Below are 16,349 nucleotides of genomic sequence, written 5' to 3'. Positions count from 1 at the left end.
GAGTTTTTATTATAGATAAGGAAACTCTTCAACGCTGAAAAATGTATTCTATTTCCGATTAAATCTTTATGATCTTCACGTACTTTTTTGATTCTAAAAACGAGGGGAGAAGCGTCTTCCATTTATCGTTCGATACCCATTTGTTTTGGTTGAATGGTACAGGGTTTCCGGCTCCACGTGCAATCCCACAAATGAAATATAAATCAAGGGGCGTAATTCCTAGTATAAGGATAATATCATATACAGTTAATTGTTTTGGCTTATTTAATAATTGCTTTTAAAAAATAAATAAATTTGAACTTAAAATTAAACAAACTTACCTGATTTCAAAATACATAAAGTGGAACGTGTGCGTCGTTGGCCACCACCTTTCTACCAATATTATCGTAATTATGTTGTTGTGTTTTCTGGGCTTCACAAAATAAAACGCACGCCAAGGATATCTGTCAACTCTATCTTAGACTGTAGGGGGTAGACCATTATGGATAACATTTAAGTCTTGAAATCCACCTCTCATTTTATAATAGCCATCAGACCGCTCTTGATGTCCCGACACATGACCTTCAACTTATGATGGAGCATCAACAACCGTCGGCCAAGAAAACTCTGTTTCACGATTCTGAGTATAATCTACATTTGTGGCAGACTTCGGTATTTTTTCATGTTTACAATCTCTTTTACTCCTATAAATGCCGACGATAGTTCTTACCAGATTGCTCGTTTTGTAGCAAGATTTTGTTTAGAAAAATGAGGAAGCCGAGAGTGGAATGATGTGAATGAAAAGAGTTTCAAATGAAGGAATCTATAGATTTTAAAATTGTAGCCGTTGGAAAGATAGCCGTTAGGTTTTTAATCATCGGAGGGTTCTCTTCCCCCGCCAGCGTGTTCTCCTCATCCGCCAGCGGTTTGTGATCATCCACCGTATGTAAGTCTCACCCTCTGGTGAGGTTGTCTTCGCCCGTGCGCTTTTTGACCCGCCGCCCACTGCTTTTCCGTAATACAAAATCACGTTTGTCCATCCACTTGGCTCAACAAATAGATTTTTTTGTTGATTGTCGTAGGAATCACCCTTAGTTGCTCTACTGCGTCTGTACATTCTTTCTATCTACTAAATTCTTCTCTATTGATCAAAAAATAAATACTACCTCCGTCTCTTACACAGACCTGCCTATCTTTCGGAGACAGGGAGTAAAAATGCAACAGCCTTAGTCGACGAAGATACAACTATCTCACCTTGACCTGAAAGCTACTGCACCATCATTCCTTTCCCTATGTGTAAATGCAAAGATGAGTTGTGTTCCCACTTACTCATTCAATTGGACATTTAACAACACCAATTATCCCCCGTACTCACCATCTCCTTGCATGTTACGATAGTACCAACACCTGACATTGTGGTATGTTCACATACTCACATCTAAGGTGAAACATTGATAAACCCGAATTATATGTTCAACTGGGTTCCTTCTTCCGAATCTCCCCCCTTTTAGTGGCCACCACGGGATAATCAAAAAGGCTAACCAATTTTTGGTGTACGTGCTATTTTTCGGGTGTATTTTATGTCAGCGCGCGTATTTTTGAAATGGTCTTTCTGGGATAGTAACGCATATAAAAGTTCCGAAAATTGTGGCGATATACAGTCACTCTGGCTCTCTTAGCCTTGCATCACTAACTCTTAAAAATGTTGAGAAATAATTACGTAATAACTGTTGCAAATGATTTAGGAACTTGAGATGCATGTTTTAAAGTCCCACCCCTCAAGTGCGTCAGCCACCGTGCAACACTCGTACTCTCGACTTGTTAATATTAACATGAAAAAACCAGTGTATGATCAGTAATGCCTCCCTTCCAAACAACTAAGGGGCTCAGAATAGTGCACCAGCGGAACAACAATTTTAGCTTCAAGCTTGGGCCGATCTATAAAAATTGTAGTGAGTCGCCACATTTCGTTCATCCACACTAGAGAGTGACAGATTTTAATTAGTATAGGATGATTTTCATATATGAAGTTATGAGCCATATATATATATATAATATTTATCAATTACTACAACTCTTCCGTAGAGGCATGTGCAGCTTATCATCATTAAAGTTGTTGAACCACAGGGTGGACTGATGAGTAAGTTTCAACAGTACAGTGACTACAGTCCCAGGCTCTGTGAACTTTTTTGTTGCAAATGCAAAATAATAAGCGTGGCCCATGACATAAATACTGCAACTGAGTTGCCATGAATAAAGACCCTCACCCATTACTAGTCTTCATCAATGCAACTAGAAAGAATATAATTAATTTATGGTGTGTTAACAAAATACTCCATGGAACAAGGAAAGGGTAACCTCCTAAACATTTACAAAGAGTATAATGCATTGAATATTGTTCTTCTGTACTTATGAAATAGGGTGTGTCTGTCAATTTGTGTTGGGTTTAGTAACTATAAACTTTGGATATCAAATGGGATTTGCAAAAACTACCAGTAATTGAGTCAATTGAGATGCTTGTTGTTGGGGTTGAACACAAAAAAGGACACGGTAATATAATACTACTGAATTCACTCTTGGGAATACAAGTTTTCTTTTAGTGTTAGATTTTCTTAGTAATATTTTTAGTCGTTTTTTTAGATGATTGCAGAGTGTCTTTGTTTGTGTGGTCACATGGATTCTCCTGACACTCTCTGATCCATCACCAGCACCAGCCCTCCTCTATCTTCTTCTCCTCCTCCTCCTCCTCCTCCTCGCTCTATTCCTATACCTACACTGCATCGCTTTTCCCTGTTCCTTCTCTTTCCATCTCTAAAACCAGATCCTCTCTCTCCCACTGTGGAAACCAGATCCTCTCTTCTCTCTCAATGGACCCTTTTTCTTTACCAGAATCTCTGCTTTGGTCAGCCCTGCTTTTCCAAATCTCTAAATTTGGGTCTTACCCCCCCCCCCCGACCGTCTTTATTATCAAATGAAATCGTATTTTCAGTATTATTACACTACTCAAAATATGCTTGCTTACACTAAACAACGAACATTGAGTTTCCCCCCTTAATTAATCAAACAAATCCATTTTAGTTCTTACTTACAGTGACACGTGGCAATAACCCTTTGACTGATATAACATGTTTGGGGGTTGCTGATAGACTGTTAAGCATTTTGAGTGTTCACTCGCTCAGCAATCTCACGTGCAAACTCTGTAGACAATGTTTTGAGAAAGAAAGCAAGAAAAAAGACTCTCCTTTTTTTCTCTCCTCTTCTCTATAAATGAGTGTGGTTTCAGCTGGTTCTTATACTTATATATATGTGATCCAAAAAAAAAACTCTTTAACTTTTCGATCATCATCATCATTCTTCACTTATAATTCCCTTTTCAAGTAAACTTTAATTTATTCTTCTCTACATCATCATCATCGGAGAGAGAAAAGATGGCGTTAGAAGTGTTTCCACAAGAACTTTTTGGGTATGGGTTTAAAGATTTATATAATTTGTTAGGTGGTGGAGGAGGAGGAGGAAATAGTAATTTTCTTAGTTATGATTATGGTGTTGAAGAAGATAGTAAACAAGAAGTTATCGTCAGTGGTAGTGGTGGAGGTGGTGGTGGTGGTGGTGAAATCATTAATCATCATCATAATAAACAAGAAGCAGCAGATACTAATTGGGATATCTCATCATCAAGCAGTTTGGTGAGAAATGTCAAGGAATTACAAGAAACAAATTCATCATCAGAGATTGTGAATGGAGATGGTAGTTTTTTAGGGTTTTCTTCACAACAAATTAGTGAAGATCCAGTTAGTATTTCTACTGCTGCTGCTGCTACTACTGATTCATCAGCATCTGGCCGTAGGAAGAGAAGAAGAGCAAAGAGTAATAAAAACAAGGAAGAAGTTGAGAATCAAAGAATGACACACATTGCTGTTGAACGTAACAGGCGTCGACAAATGAATGAATATCTTGCTGTTCTTAGATCTTTGATGCCTCCTTCTTATGTTCAAAGGGTAATATTTTTCTCTCTCCAAACTCTCTTATTTTCTATATATTAGTAAGACGACTGTTTAATTGTAGAGAAATCAGCTTGAATTTTACTTCAATTTGAGTTCATTGAGAGGTGAAGACAATTAGAGAATGTGAGGTGTACTTTTTTGTTCCTCATGGTTACTAAGTTTTTTTCTTGATTAAAAAGTCATTATTTCTTAATGATTATGGGGTTATAGTACTAATTTCACAAACAAAAGGACTTTCCCCTTGCTCATTATTTTCTTCTGGTTAAGAATTTAGTTATTTTAAGCAGTGGCTGAAGATTAATACACGTGAAAAATGGGTTAAACGTCATTTTATCACCAGTTCTTGATTTTTAAAATTAAGTTGTCTCCCACTTATTTCTAAGGATTTTTCTCAATCTTAATAAAACACAATTTTTTTCCCCGTTTTCTCATCATCTTTTTTTTCAATATTTTGTTTCCAGGGTGATCAAGCATCAATAATAGGGGGTGCAATAAATTTTGTGAAGGAATTAGAGCAACTTCTTCAATCACTAGAATCTCAAAAACAAGCATTCAAGAAATCGTCATCAGCATCTGCATCCCCATCCCTCGAAGATGCCAACAACACGAGTAATGCTGGTGTCACCATCCCCTTCGCCGACTTCTTTACATACCCGCAGTACTCTTCCCATTCATCCTCAAATCAATCCAGCAATATCAACTCAGCAGGGATGGGAGCAAGTAACAGTAGTGATTCATTATCTGAGAATCATCCTCGGTACGGTCCTATTGCGGATATTGAAGTAACAATGGTAGAAAGTCATGCCAACCTTAAAATACTTACAAAGAGAAGACCTAAACAGTTGTTGAAAATGGCATCAGGGTTTCAAACCTTAAGACTTAGTATCCTTCATCTCAATGTTACTACAACTGTTGATCAATTGGTTCTCTACTCTCTTAGTGTCAAGGTTAGTTAACACAGTTCTCGTTTATTGCTTTACCGTCACATAATTTATGATGTGCAAATTTGGTTCCGTACTCTACACCATAGATAGTACTTGTATTCGTCAAGTATCCTAAATATGCATTATCACTTGATACAGTGTTGTCAGTTAGGCTTTAGATGAAAATAAAAGTCATTAGGCCACAAATTTACTTCCAAATTATAGGGGTAAATTAAGATACTAGTATTTTGTAAAGTGCATTTTTTAAGTCCAATAATTAAGATGACAAATTTTGACTCTAAATTACTGTTTACTTAGTAGTTTGTGTTGTTTATATTGATATTTTCAGGTTGAAGAAGATTGTCAACTGACATCAGTAGATGAAATTGCTACCGCTGTTTATCAAATGCTAGGAACGATTCAAGATGAAACTTGCAGACTGAGTTGATGGATGGATTAATAATAACCCCGATTTGGATTATGAATATATATAAGAGGGTCCTCCCTCAATCGATCTGTATTAGGAATTTATTTTATCTCTAATTATTAGATCTTAGATAAGTTTTGTACTTAGAAATCAATGGCTTCCTTCTCATAACTGTATCATTATGTTGAAAACTATCTTGTAGTTGTAAACGTGTTACCACTACTTGAAATTCTTGATGGAAGTTTTTATTCAGATTTTTGTTTACATAATGAGATTATGTCCATCTTTTTCGTTTATTTTGAAACAGGAATAATGTAATTAATTTGTGGTCAACAACATACAAGAAATGTTGCACGTTGTAATGGTTTTGGTATGAGCTATATGGCAAAGTTCTCCATGTTCATGCTTCCGTACATATTCATCAGCTGTTCTCATGAGTCAGGCTAGAGATCATGAACTCGACTGTGCAGAGTCCAGCTTCATATGGTATCGAACTGGCAAGTGTGTGTACTGTGTGCTATTCTGCCTTAGTTATGGTGTCTTAGTTAGTGTTGAGCCCTTCAAGTTATGGAGTGAAAGCCACATCTTCATACACAAACAAAAACATGTTGCTGAAATTGATGATAGTGAAGCGTAAATTCTAGGTTTCAACGTTTTCTATTTAGAAAGAAACACAATTAGCATACAGAATCAAACAAACCTGGCAAACCTGGCCTTATCCTGGGATTTGGATTAACCCTTGCCTAACTGATTTAACTCTACTATCTCAATCTGACATGATTAACTGGTTAAAGTTAGGGCCTAGGGGTTTGGCATTCTTGACCTGTACGTGAGACTGCGACCTATAGATATGCGAAAGGGTCATCGTCACCACCTAGCTTGATGGGTGGCTGTTGCTTTATTAAAGCTTCTACATTTTATCCACAAAAATGTAACTGGAACTGAAAGCTGACCCGTTTCAGGTACTTTGTTAACATTGGGTTATTGGATCAGTGTAGCTCTCATTGAAATTATGCTGGCTTGCACCAAAATACTTGCTAATGCGTACTTAACGTAAACTCTGGAGAAGGCGACACTGTAGCATCATTTGTATGCTTCCCTTCCCTCTACTTGAGGAAGCCACTTCCTAAACACCACTCGAGTTGTTCATAAGCTGCATGTCCATCCTTGAAAAAGCCATTCGGTTATGCAACTTTGGCAGAGCAGTTATGACATGTTAGCATATCTGATAACTTGCCAAACCCTATTCTTTTATGTACATGCAGCTCAAATTTTACTGTATTTAGTGGATGCGAAGTCTTTTCATATCTCTGTATATTTGGGTCCAGTAACAATAGCAATGCATCCATGGATGAAGTAACAAAGAGCATCAATTGAAAATGAAACATTCCATATATGTTGAGACGTTGAGTTAGCTCATTCATTTATACTTTAAAGTTGAAACAAATGAAAGGAACAAAGATTGATGGAGCCCATAACATCTCGAAATGACATTGATCCATTGCTCCTCATCTTCCCGACCATACAATTATCTTTAACTTTTACTAATAAATATGCAATAAAGTTGTTTGAAGGAATGTAACAATAGTACTCGAAATATAACTCAAAATGAGATTTCATTTTCATGATTTATAAAGGGGATGCCAAACCTGTGCAGAAAACCAATCCAGAGATCCAGTAGTTTAAATTGTGTTGGTTATATGGAACGGTATCCCTGTAAAAGTTTGTTATCCTTCTTTCTTAACGGAAAATGGGTCATTTGTCCAAACATTTTTAAAACATGGTTCTAATAGACGAGTAAAAATTAGTTTGGGTGAAATGGAAACCAAAAAATAGCAAGAATGAAACTGGATTCATCCTGGCTTAAACTTGAAAAAGAGCGACGATGAAACTGGATGCATCCTAATGTAAATTAAAAATAAGAAAAAACATTTGAAAATGAGTAGGATGAAACTGTTTACATCCTGGCTATTTTCTATTTTCGTCCAATTAAACAGTATCAAATTTTACATGATTTTTTCACCCAGAAATTATCGTTATTGGGTTAATTGACCAATTTTGTGCTTTGTTAATCCCGTTCATTTCAATAGTTCGTATTCATCGCGTAACAACTGTGCGAGGTGGTCTTAGGTTCATATGTATGCGCAATTGTTACTGGCCATGGATTCACCAATTATTTTGGACTAGATTTGAGAATTCAATTATTTTCGATATACAGTAGAAACTCTATAAATTAATACTGTCGGGACCATCAAAATTTATCAATTAAACGAGATATTAATAACACAAAATTGGTTTAAAAGACCAAAATTAACAATTCCTGGGTGAAAAGGACATTTAGATTTTGATACTGTTTAAATGGACAAAAATTTAAAAATAGCCAGGATGTAAACAGTTTCATCCTACCCATTTTAAAATACTTTTTCTTATTTTTAATTTACATCAGGATGCATCTAGTTTCATCCTTGCTATCTTTTAAGTTTAAGTCATGATGAATCCAGTTTCATCCTTGCTATTTTTTTGGTGTCCATTTCACCCATACAAATTTTTACTCGTCCATTTGACTATGTTTTAAATATATTTGGACAAATGACCCATTTTTCGTATTAAAAATTATTAATTTATACATTAATTAATATTTTATTAACTTATAAATAAATTTCATATCACAAGTTAGACAAAATTGATGCTTTCGTCATTGTAAACTTCGATCAACATATAACACAAGCTTAGACAATTTGGATGAACATACATACAAATCACTCAATACTTTCAAAATGTGATCGAGAAATTGGGCTATCGCAATTCAATGAATGTCAAAGATGTCCAAAATTATCCGAAAGAAAATGAAGTTACACAGTTGTTGACCGATGAAGAAATAATCGAGAGCGTTATGGAGTTGATAAAGATGTGGAAGAAGATGATGAAAGTTCTAAAATAGATCCCTCTTCACGAAACGAGGCTATTAAAGCGGCAATCACTAATGTATTAAATATATATATGCATTATTAATTTGTATTTCATATGGGATCTACATAGGTCATCAAAAATGTATTATCTTATAATTTTATCGAATTATTAATTTGGCGCGTTGTCCCGACTCGGGACCGGCCAAAAATAAATTTATTAAATAATCGAGTATTAATGATAAAAGTATTATTTCAGGACAGGTTCTTTCAAAAGTTAGTTGGCACACGAGACACAAGTTCTACTGTTATATAATGGTAGTTAGTGTCTTAGCCCTATAGTTATTATATAATAGGGCATATCTTTGCAAACTAAGTTGTTAACAGTGGCATGTAATTAGATGGTTTTGGTCATATTCAACCATAATTACATTCTAGATTCGATCAAAGATGTGACCTGGGGATTGGTTAAAGCGAAACAAGGGACCCAACAATAAACGAATAAAACTATCTGATCCTCACCTTTTAAAAGTTAAAAATCGATGAGATAGATTTTGTTCTCGCAAAAAGCTTGTAAAGTGAGCTATAAAGTTACCTATAAAAGTTACCATGGAGAATGCACCAAACACTGCATAATTTTGCTAATATTAGACAGCTTGAAAGGCTTCAAACTTTTCGTATATTCTTGAATAATTGTTGTGAAGCCAGATCATATTATTTAGGGTTTGGGACATTGCACTGCCATTACATACAAGTAAAACTATTTCATAGCTTCCATGAATCATGGTCTGTACTCTGTAGTCCCTTTTAAATTGTACATTTTAGTAGGGGTGAGCAACGGGTAAAATTCGTGGATTTTGTGCCACCCATGTTCAGTTTATCTAAATGGTGGGTATTAGACAGTACATCAAGGCCCACCTGTCCGAAAAAAAGAAAGAAACTTCTACAACATCTTCAAATTTCTACAAAATCCTAGAGTTTTTTATCAGTCGACCCAAATTTTAACTATTTTGACCCATTGAAACATCTTATCTTTGGCCCAATTAGTATCCAACTTTCTACTTTACGAAAGTAAAAGCCTAATCGGCTAAATCCATTAATTTATGCACGAGATAAATAATTTTGAATTTATATTTGAGATAGTTATTTGACATCATTTTCTACTTGCAGTTAACTACATCAACAAATTGTTACAAAAAAAGGTTATGCATCTTGATGTTACCATGAATCGAGTAGAAGATTTTCTTTAATTTTTTAGAAAGTAGAAGGAAACTGGATTTGAAAAGTTATGGATGAAGCTACCGAGTTGCCAACAACAATTGATATCGAACCTACTCTTAATGAATCATGAATCATTCAAAGGAAAGAAACATTTTGGAGAGCCTGTGACGAAGAAGAAGCATCATTATTAGGTAAATAATCTTTTGAAGTTAACTACTCTAATTATATGGTAGATCAAGCAGGATCCTCATTCACTAGTGAAAAAGCGGGGGTCTAACAACACCACTCAATATTTCGCTTAGCAATCTGTATGGACTAACTCCGAAATACTTTGCTAGAGAATCAACTAGACAGTCAGACTCAATCTAGATAAAAGTATCTCAAGGAGTTAATATCTCTCTCTTGATTTGATTTTTACTCAAGCCAAAAACAATAGCGAGTTTTTATCAAATACAAGGAAAAACTTGGACGGTACCAAAGACCAATGTCCAAGGATCAATCAATATCAATCAACAACTAAAGGTTGGATTTTCAATTGATGATCTCGAACGCACAACCTGTGTTATTTCAATTATATAAAATATAATGCGGAAAAGAAATAATACATACACCAGAAATTTTGTTAACGAGGAAACCGCAAATGCAGAAAACTCCCGGGACCTAGTCCAGATTGAATACATACTGTATTAATCCGCTACAGACACTAGCCTACTCCAAGCTAACTTCGAACTGGACTATAGTTGAACCCCAATCAGTCTCTCGCCGATCCAAGGTACAGTTGTACTCCTACGCCTCTGATCCCAACAGGATACTGCACACTTGATTCCCTTAGCTGATCTCACCCACAACCAAGAGTTGCTGCAACCCAAAATCATAGATTTGATAATAAACAGATCCGTCTCACACAGAAAAGTCTATTAAAGGATAAATTTGTCTCCCACAGATAAACCCTAGGTTTTGTTCCGTCTTAAGATATAAAATCAAGGTGAACAAGAACCAATTCATAATCCGGTCTTATATTCCCGAAGAACAGCCTAGATTAATCAATTACCTCTCTACAATCCTTCCTGACTACACAGGCGGTTTGTCGAGGAATCACAAACAGTGAGACGAAGATGTGTGTGATTTCTTTATCTTGCCTATCGGAGAACTCTCACGATCTCAAGCCAATCAATCGATTGTACTCGTACGATAGAAGATGCAAGATCAGATCACACAACTACGATAAAAGTAGTATCGATCTGGTTTAACAATCCCAATGAAGTCTGTAAGTCGTTAACCTGGTTTTAGAGAAGAATACCAAAGGTTACAGTAGAATCGACTCTAGCGAGCGCATTAGTATCACACAGACGTGTGGGGATTATTTTTGCACAATGCTAGATGTCTCCTTTATATAGCCTTCAAATCAGGGTTTTGCCTTAGTTACAAAGCAATCCTTATTCACCGTTAGATGAGAACCTGATTTAGATTCAAGCTAATATTTCTCAACCGTTAGATCGAAAACTTAGCTTGTCACACACACTTGGGTAAACGTTTACTGGGTTTGCGAAAACCATGCCCAAACGTGTACGTGTATGTTGGTTCAACATAGTAACCCAAAAGGTTAACCATATGAGCATTTCATATTAACCTTGTTCTTCTTCACCATAACTAGTTCAATTGACTCAAATGAACTAGTTAAAGAGTTGTTCAATTGCTATGAGATCTTATGTAACTACACAAGACAAAATTGAAACAAAGATGATTCGATTCAATTGAATCGGCTCATGAACTTTATAGCCACGGTTTGCATAAAGCATTCCTTAGTAATTTAATGTTTCATGTCCAGAGCACATCTTTAGATCATAACCTCTTAAGTTCACAAACAAGTTCGCGGACTTAAGTTAATCGGTTGAGTTTTCCAAACTCAGCAGAAATTCTCGGAAAGAGAACTTCCGCCAGTTCGCGGACTGAGCACACAAAGGAGTTTTGTAAAATCGAGCAGAAATTCTCGGTCGAGAACTTCCGACAGTTCACGGACTGAGTTCGCGGACTTGGCAACCCAATTCCACAATCCTTCCGATTTCTCTTGATCAACAAAGTTCAAAAACTTCGGTTCAAGGAATACATGGTTATGTAATCTAAACTCTCATTTCAATCATTGAGACATTCTCAGAGGACGCTATGTAGCCGTTATTCACAGACCAATTCACGTCAGAGCAATTCTCAAAGTGATTGAAACTTTTCATGACTTTCGTCACTAGGTGAAGATAAACTTGATCAAAGTGAAACGCTTTACCAACACATGATTTCGAGAAAAATATAAGCAATGAATGCTCAGCTCGAAATGTCAAATGTGTATGATCTAGTCTATATAGCATACGGCTATTGTCTCATAAGAAGTAGGAGATAGAATAGATAGACTTTTGAGTGATAGATAAGTTCAAGTCTCCACATACATTTTTGTTGATGAAGTTCCACGGTTCCTTGTATAGATCTTCGTCGTTGTATGATGAATCGCCATGAAGTCCTTGAGTTCAACTACACTTTTCTATCCTAGTCCGAGACTTAGCTATGTATGCTAGAAATCAAGACTCATAGTTTTGGTCACTAACATTGACAAACATGCTTGAGATAGCAACGCATGCGAGGTTGACCGAGCTATGCTCTAACAATCTCCCCCTTTGTAAATTTTAGTGACAAAACTATTAATACATATGGAATACAAAAAATATAAACTTTAGTGGCTCCTATTCCATAGTCTAATCTTCAACGTTCCCTGAAATCTTCGTCCTTCCAAGTACTCCAATGATCCCAAAGGTTGTAAGTTTAGCACCACCGTTGTTGAAGATCCGTAGCTATAACAATGAGAGAAATCGAGATTCTCGATCATTATTATACAGTGTCATAGTATCATTATGTAACATCAAAGTCCAATTGCATCACGACTTTAACAACAATACTATGGTGATATGTATCACTCCCCCTTAGTCAATACTCCATCTCGATCATGGAAACCACTCTCCCTTACACAATGATCCGAAAACCATATGTATTTGTAGTGTGAACTACATTATTTCTCCCCCTTTTTGTCAATAAAATTGGCAAAGGTAAAAGAACGAGATCATAATGAAAGTCCCACAAGAGACATTTCATAGACTAAAATAAAAATACATACCATCTTTATTTGGATGAAATCATAAAGCCGAAGCTAAATGCATTCATCAAGGAGTTTTAAGATACAAGATAACCCCTATTAAATTCCATAACCGCAGACCCCGCAAGATATTACCATCAAGCACAAGTTCAAAAGACTTCTCCCCCATTTGATGTCATTCTCGAAAGAACAACAAGAGCGACCTTAGTTTCAAAAGAAAAGAAGGATTTTTTAATTGGACACCAAAAACCATAGGAATGATTTTCTATATCCAAAGCTCAATCAAATTAATCACAAGTAAACCCATGATTAATTCAATTGGAATACGCAACTAAATCAAACCACAAAAGTGATCAATTTAATCGAAGGTGCTCAACATAAGTAAACTTACGGAGCTACAACTAAGGTAATCATACGAAGATGACTAACTTAATCGTTCACATACTCAACATAAGTAAAACCTTACGGAATATACGACTACATCAACTAATAGAACATGATTTGTATTGCCGTCAATATACTCAACACAAGAACTTGTGGAATATATGAAAACTCAACTAGACTAATTACAACTGAACTTATAATTAATCTAATTGGAATACAAACAACCAAACTAATCACAAAAGTAATCAATTTAATTGTCAAAAGATTTTGCTCGACAAAAGAATACTTTCTGAGCAAATAACTAAATAACCAACCAAGATGATTAATTTAATTCATAATGCTCGACATATAACATCTTATGGAACAACCAACAAGCCAATAAGAAAAATCGAATTAGTTGTATCGTGCTCAACATAAGACACACAATGGAGCCTTCACGGTAATACATAACAAGATGGATCAATGAAGATCAATACCGTGGATAACATACAAGGATCTATTCTATTTTCCATCATAACGATATGATAGACTTTATCCTTGTCAAACAAAAGATTTTATCCTATTTTCCATCAAATAAATGACTGCATAGGCATAACTTTTGTATTTGTCAAAAGTCCATTCGTCCTTTCATCAATACGAATACTAATTCATGAACGACTTTACTTTTGACCGCATATGAGACCTTCAAGTTCACGGACGCAAACAATACATATCCCATAAACAAATTGCAATATCACAAAATCATAAAGATCAATACTACAATAACATCATCCTCCAAATATTTTTAGAATTTAAAACCAATAAACCTAAAAAAAATAAACATTAGAAGATGAAAACAAAAATAGCTGTGTGTAGTCACAATCATCGCTATTCAAAGCGCTAGTTATTCTTACAACATCCAAAAGAAGACATACTAGGCATCTAAGATAGAAGACAAGCTTAAACGGATTCCGGTGTATCCTCAACAGCGAACAGGAACACGGGAGGTTCAGGATCCTCACGGGACATGAAATCAATGAGCTTGTGATCTACAACCTTCCCAGCATCAACGGAGAGATGATTCTCTTTTCGAAGATCCTTGATTTGATATTTTATGAGACCCAAGGTCAGAAACAACCTTTTCCAACTCATTTTTCACCTTATCAAGACCTTTAAGAGTGTCAACAAGCTGTAGTTTTGCTTTCCCAAAGTACTTAAGAAAGTCATGAACAACTTCAGCAGAGATCATATCATCCTTTTCAACATCTTCATGAGTATATGCAAAGAAGCATGAGGCATTGGGATGATCTTCATCTACAAGAGTTCTCTTCTTCTTGGAATCAACCTCAACACCTTTGTCAAGGAATCCTTTTCCAAAACCACCATAGCAAGAAGAGGAGGAAGACATTCTCAAAAATCCAAAACTACCCGGAATACACGTAAGTGACTTGTAACCCTAAGAGGTTGGATATTTTATCCTTGGGGACAACAATTTAGGGTTTCAAATAAACTGTTGACTCGGGCCAGAACGAAATCCGTTCGAGTACAACGAATACCCAAGAATTAAAGTCCTTCAAACAATTTGAAAACAGGACCTAAAAACAAGTTTTAAGACAGTGTACAACATCTTCTTTTGACTTAACCAATACTTGATCTTAGCGGATCTGTCAACACAAGTTTAGCTATGGACGATAAGAAAACAGCTTAACTTAACAGATGCAAGCAACAAGTATACCTGTTTTTAACACAATTTACCCAGCAGGATTTTATATGAGTAAGTTCTCGAACCTTGTGATTAATTAGCACAAGTACGAGCCACAGGCTCATTACGAGGTTTATGTTTTTTGTTAAGTTTGTCTTTCCTCTTAGTAGAGAGGGATCCTGTTTGACATGAGAAATTATCATAAAACTTAATGTCATCAAAGTAAGAGACAAGGTTAGAGTTCTTACCAGAAGTGCCTTGACATGAGGAGGAAGATAATCTGTTGACAAGCTCTTTGTATCTTACAATTATCTCTTTAATGTATTTTCTCATCTTATCAATTTTCCTTTCTTCTGGGATGACTTTCTCAACAGGAACAGTGTTGCTTTTAGAGACAAGGCATCGAACTTCCTTTGGACGATGTTTATTAAGACGTCTATTCTGCCTTTGAACATTGGATGAACTCACTGTACTGACTTTCCTGGTTGCATACACAGGATAGGTAAGAAAACCAATTGGCTCAATCATACGGATGTCAGTCACACCTTTGAGAATCAAATCTAGGGTGTATTGAAGTTGAACTAAGGAGTCTTTATTAAACTTGGAGTTTCTCTTTTGTCTAACAGAAGACTTGGTCTCACAAACAAGACATACCTTTTGATCACAAGAATGATTGGAGGATGCAGTCTTAATGTCATCGTCAGAAGAGTTGTCTCTTTTACAGAATGTCCCAAGTTCAAGATTGGAGGAAACATTAGGAACATCTGTAATTACTTCTGAATGTAAATTATCAGAAGTTTTTGGTACATTAGATTGCTTTGAACATCCTTGAATTAAGAGTTTATTCAAGCGGCGTTCAATATCCAAGGCATCCTTTTCGAGGCTGGCCTCAAGAGTCAAGCATGAAGACTGATCTTCATCGTTTCCATGGACTTTGCAATCTCTAACAATACCAAGAAGAACATTGACATGGTTTTTTAACTGATTCATTCTAACAGCTTGAATTCTAACAAGATTTAGAATCAATTTACTCTCTTCAGCTGTATCCCATTCATTAGACGAGAACGTCTCTTTCGAAGGGTAATCATGAACACGCATGTCATTGTTTGTCTGTCTCGTCGAACAATAAGGTTTCTCTATATTCGATATTGAGCTTTTCTCTTTAATATATTTAGACGAGAGAGAATCTTTATTACTGGTGACGCGTTTATCAGAGATAGTACTCTTGTCCATAGAGTCAGATCCCTACAAACACATACTTGTTAGGTCTTAACGTGTTTGCCTGCTCTGATACCAATTGAAAAAGCGGGGTCTAAAGACACCATACAATATTTCACTTAGCAATCTGTATGAACTAACTCCGAAATACTTTGCTAGAGAATCAACTAGACAGTCAGACTCAATCTAGATAAAAGTATCTCAAGGAGTTAATATCTCCCTCTTGATTTGATTGTTACTCAAGCTAAAAACAATAGCGAGTCTTTATCAAATACAAGGAATAACTTGGACGGTACCAAAGACCAATGTCCAAGGATCAATCAATATCAATCAACAACCAAAGGTTGGATTTCCAATTGATGATCACGAACACACAACCTGTATTATTTCAATTATATAAAATATAATGCGGAAAAGAAATAACACAGACACCAGAAATTTTGTTAACGAGGAAACCGCAAATGCAGAAA

General features: G+C 35.8%; 1 protein-coding gene across 1 annotated transcript; it reads left to right on the top strand.

The window, feature by feature from the left end:
- The first annotated feature begins 3,147 nt into the window (after positions 1-3,147).
- On the top strand, positions 3,148-5,629 carry LOC113332630 (transcription factor bHLH94-like). The gene is made up of 3 exons (XM_026579152.1): positions 3,148-3,977; positions 4,445-4,930; positions 5,256-5,629. Exons 1-3 carry the CDS (start codon positions 3,408-3,410, stop codon positions 5,352-5,354), a joined length of 1,155 nt encoding a protein of 384 aa, XP_026434937.1. The 5' UTR covers positions 3,148-3,407; the 3' UTR covers positions 5,355-5,629.
- Positions 5,630-16,349: the final 10,720 nt, after the last annotated feature.

Source organism: Papaver somniferum, unplaced genomic scaffold (assembly GCF_003573695.1).
Source record: "Papaver somniferum cultivar HN1 unplaced genomic scaffold, ASM357369v1 unplaced-scaffold_132, whole genome shotgun sequence".
Lineage (NCBI taxonomy): Eukaryota > Viridiplantae > Streptophyta > Magnoliopsida > Ranunculales > Papaveraceae > Papaver > Papaver somniferum.
The sequence above is the reverse complement of the archived record's forward strand: the minus strand, read 5'-3'. Positions and strand labels throughout refer to the sequence as shown.

Coding starts and splice junctions, on each gene's coding strand:
- LOC113332630 (XM_026579152.1), top strand. CDS start 3,408: ATGGCGTTAGAAGTGTTTCCACAAGAACTTTTTGGGTATGGGTTTAAA. Junction 3,978..4,444: donor CTCCTTCTTATGTTCAAAGG/GTAATATTTTTC, acceptor TTTTGTTTCCAG/GGTGATCAAGCATCAATAAT. Junction 4,931..5,255: donor TCTACTCTCTTAGTGTCAAG/GTTAGTTAACAC, acceptor TGATATTTTCAG/GTTGAAGAAGATTGTCAACT.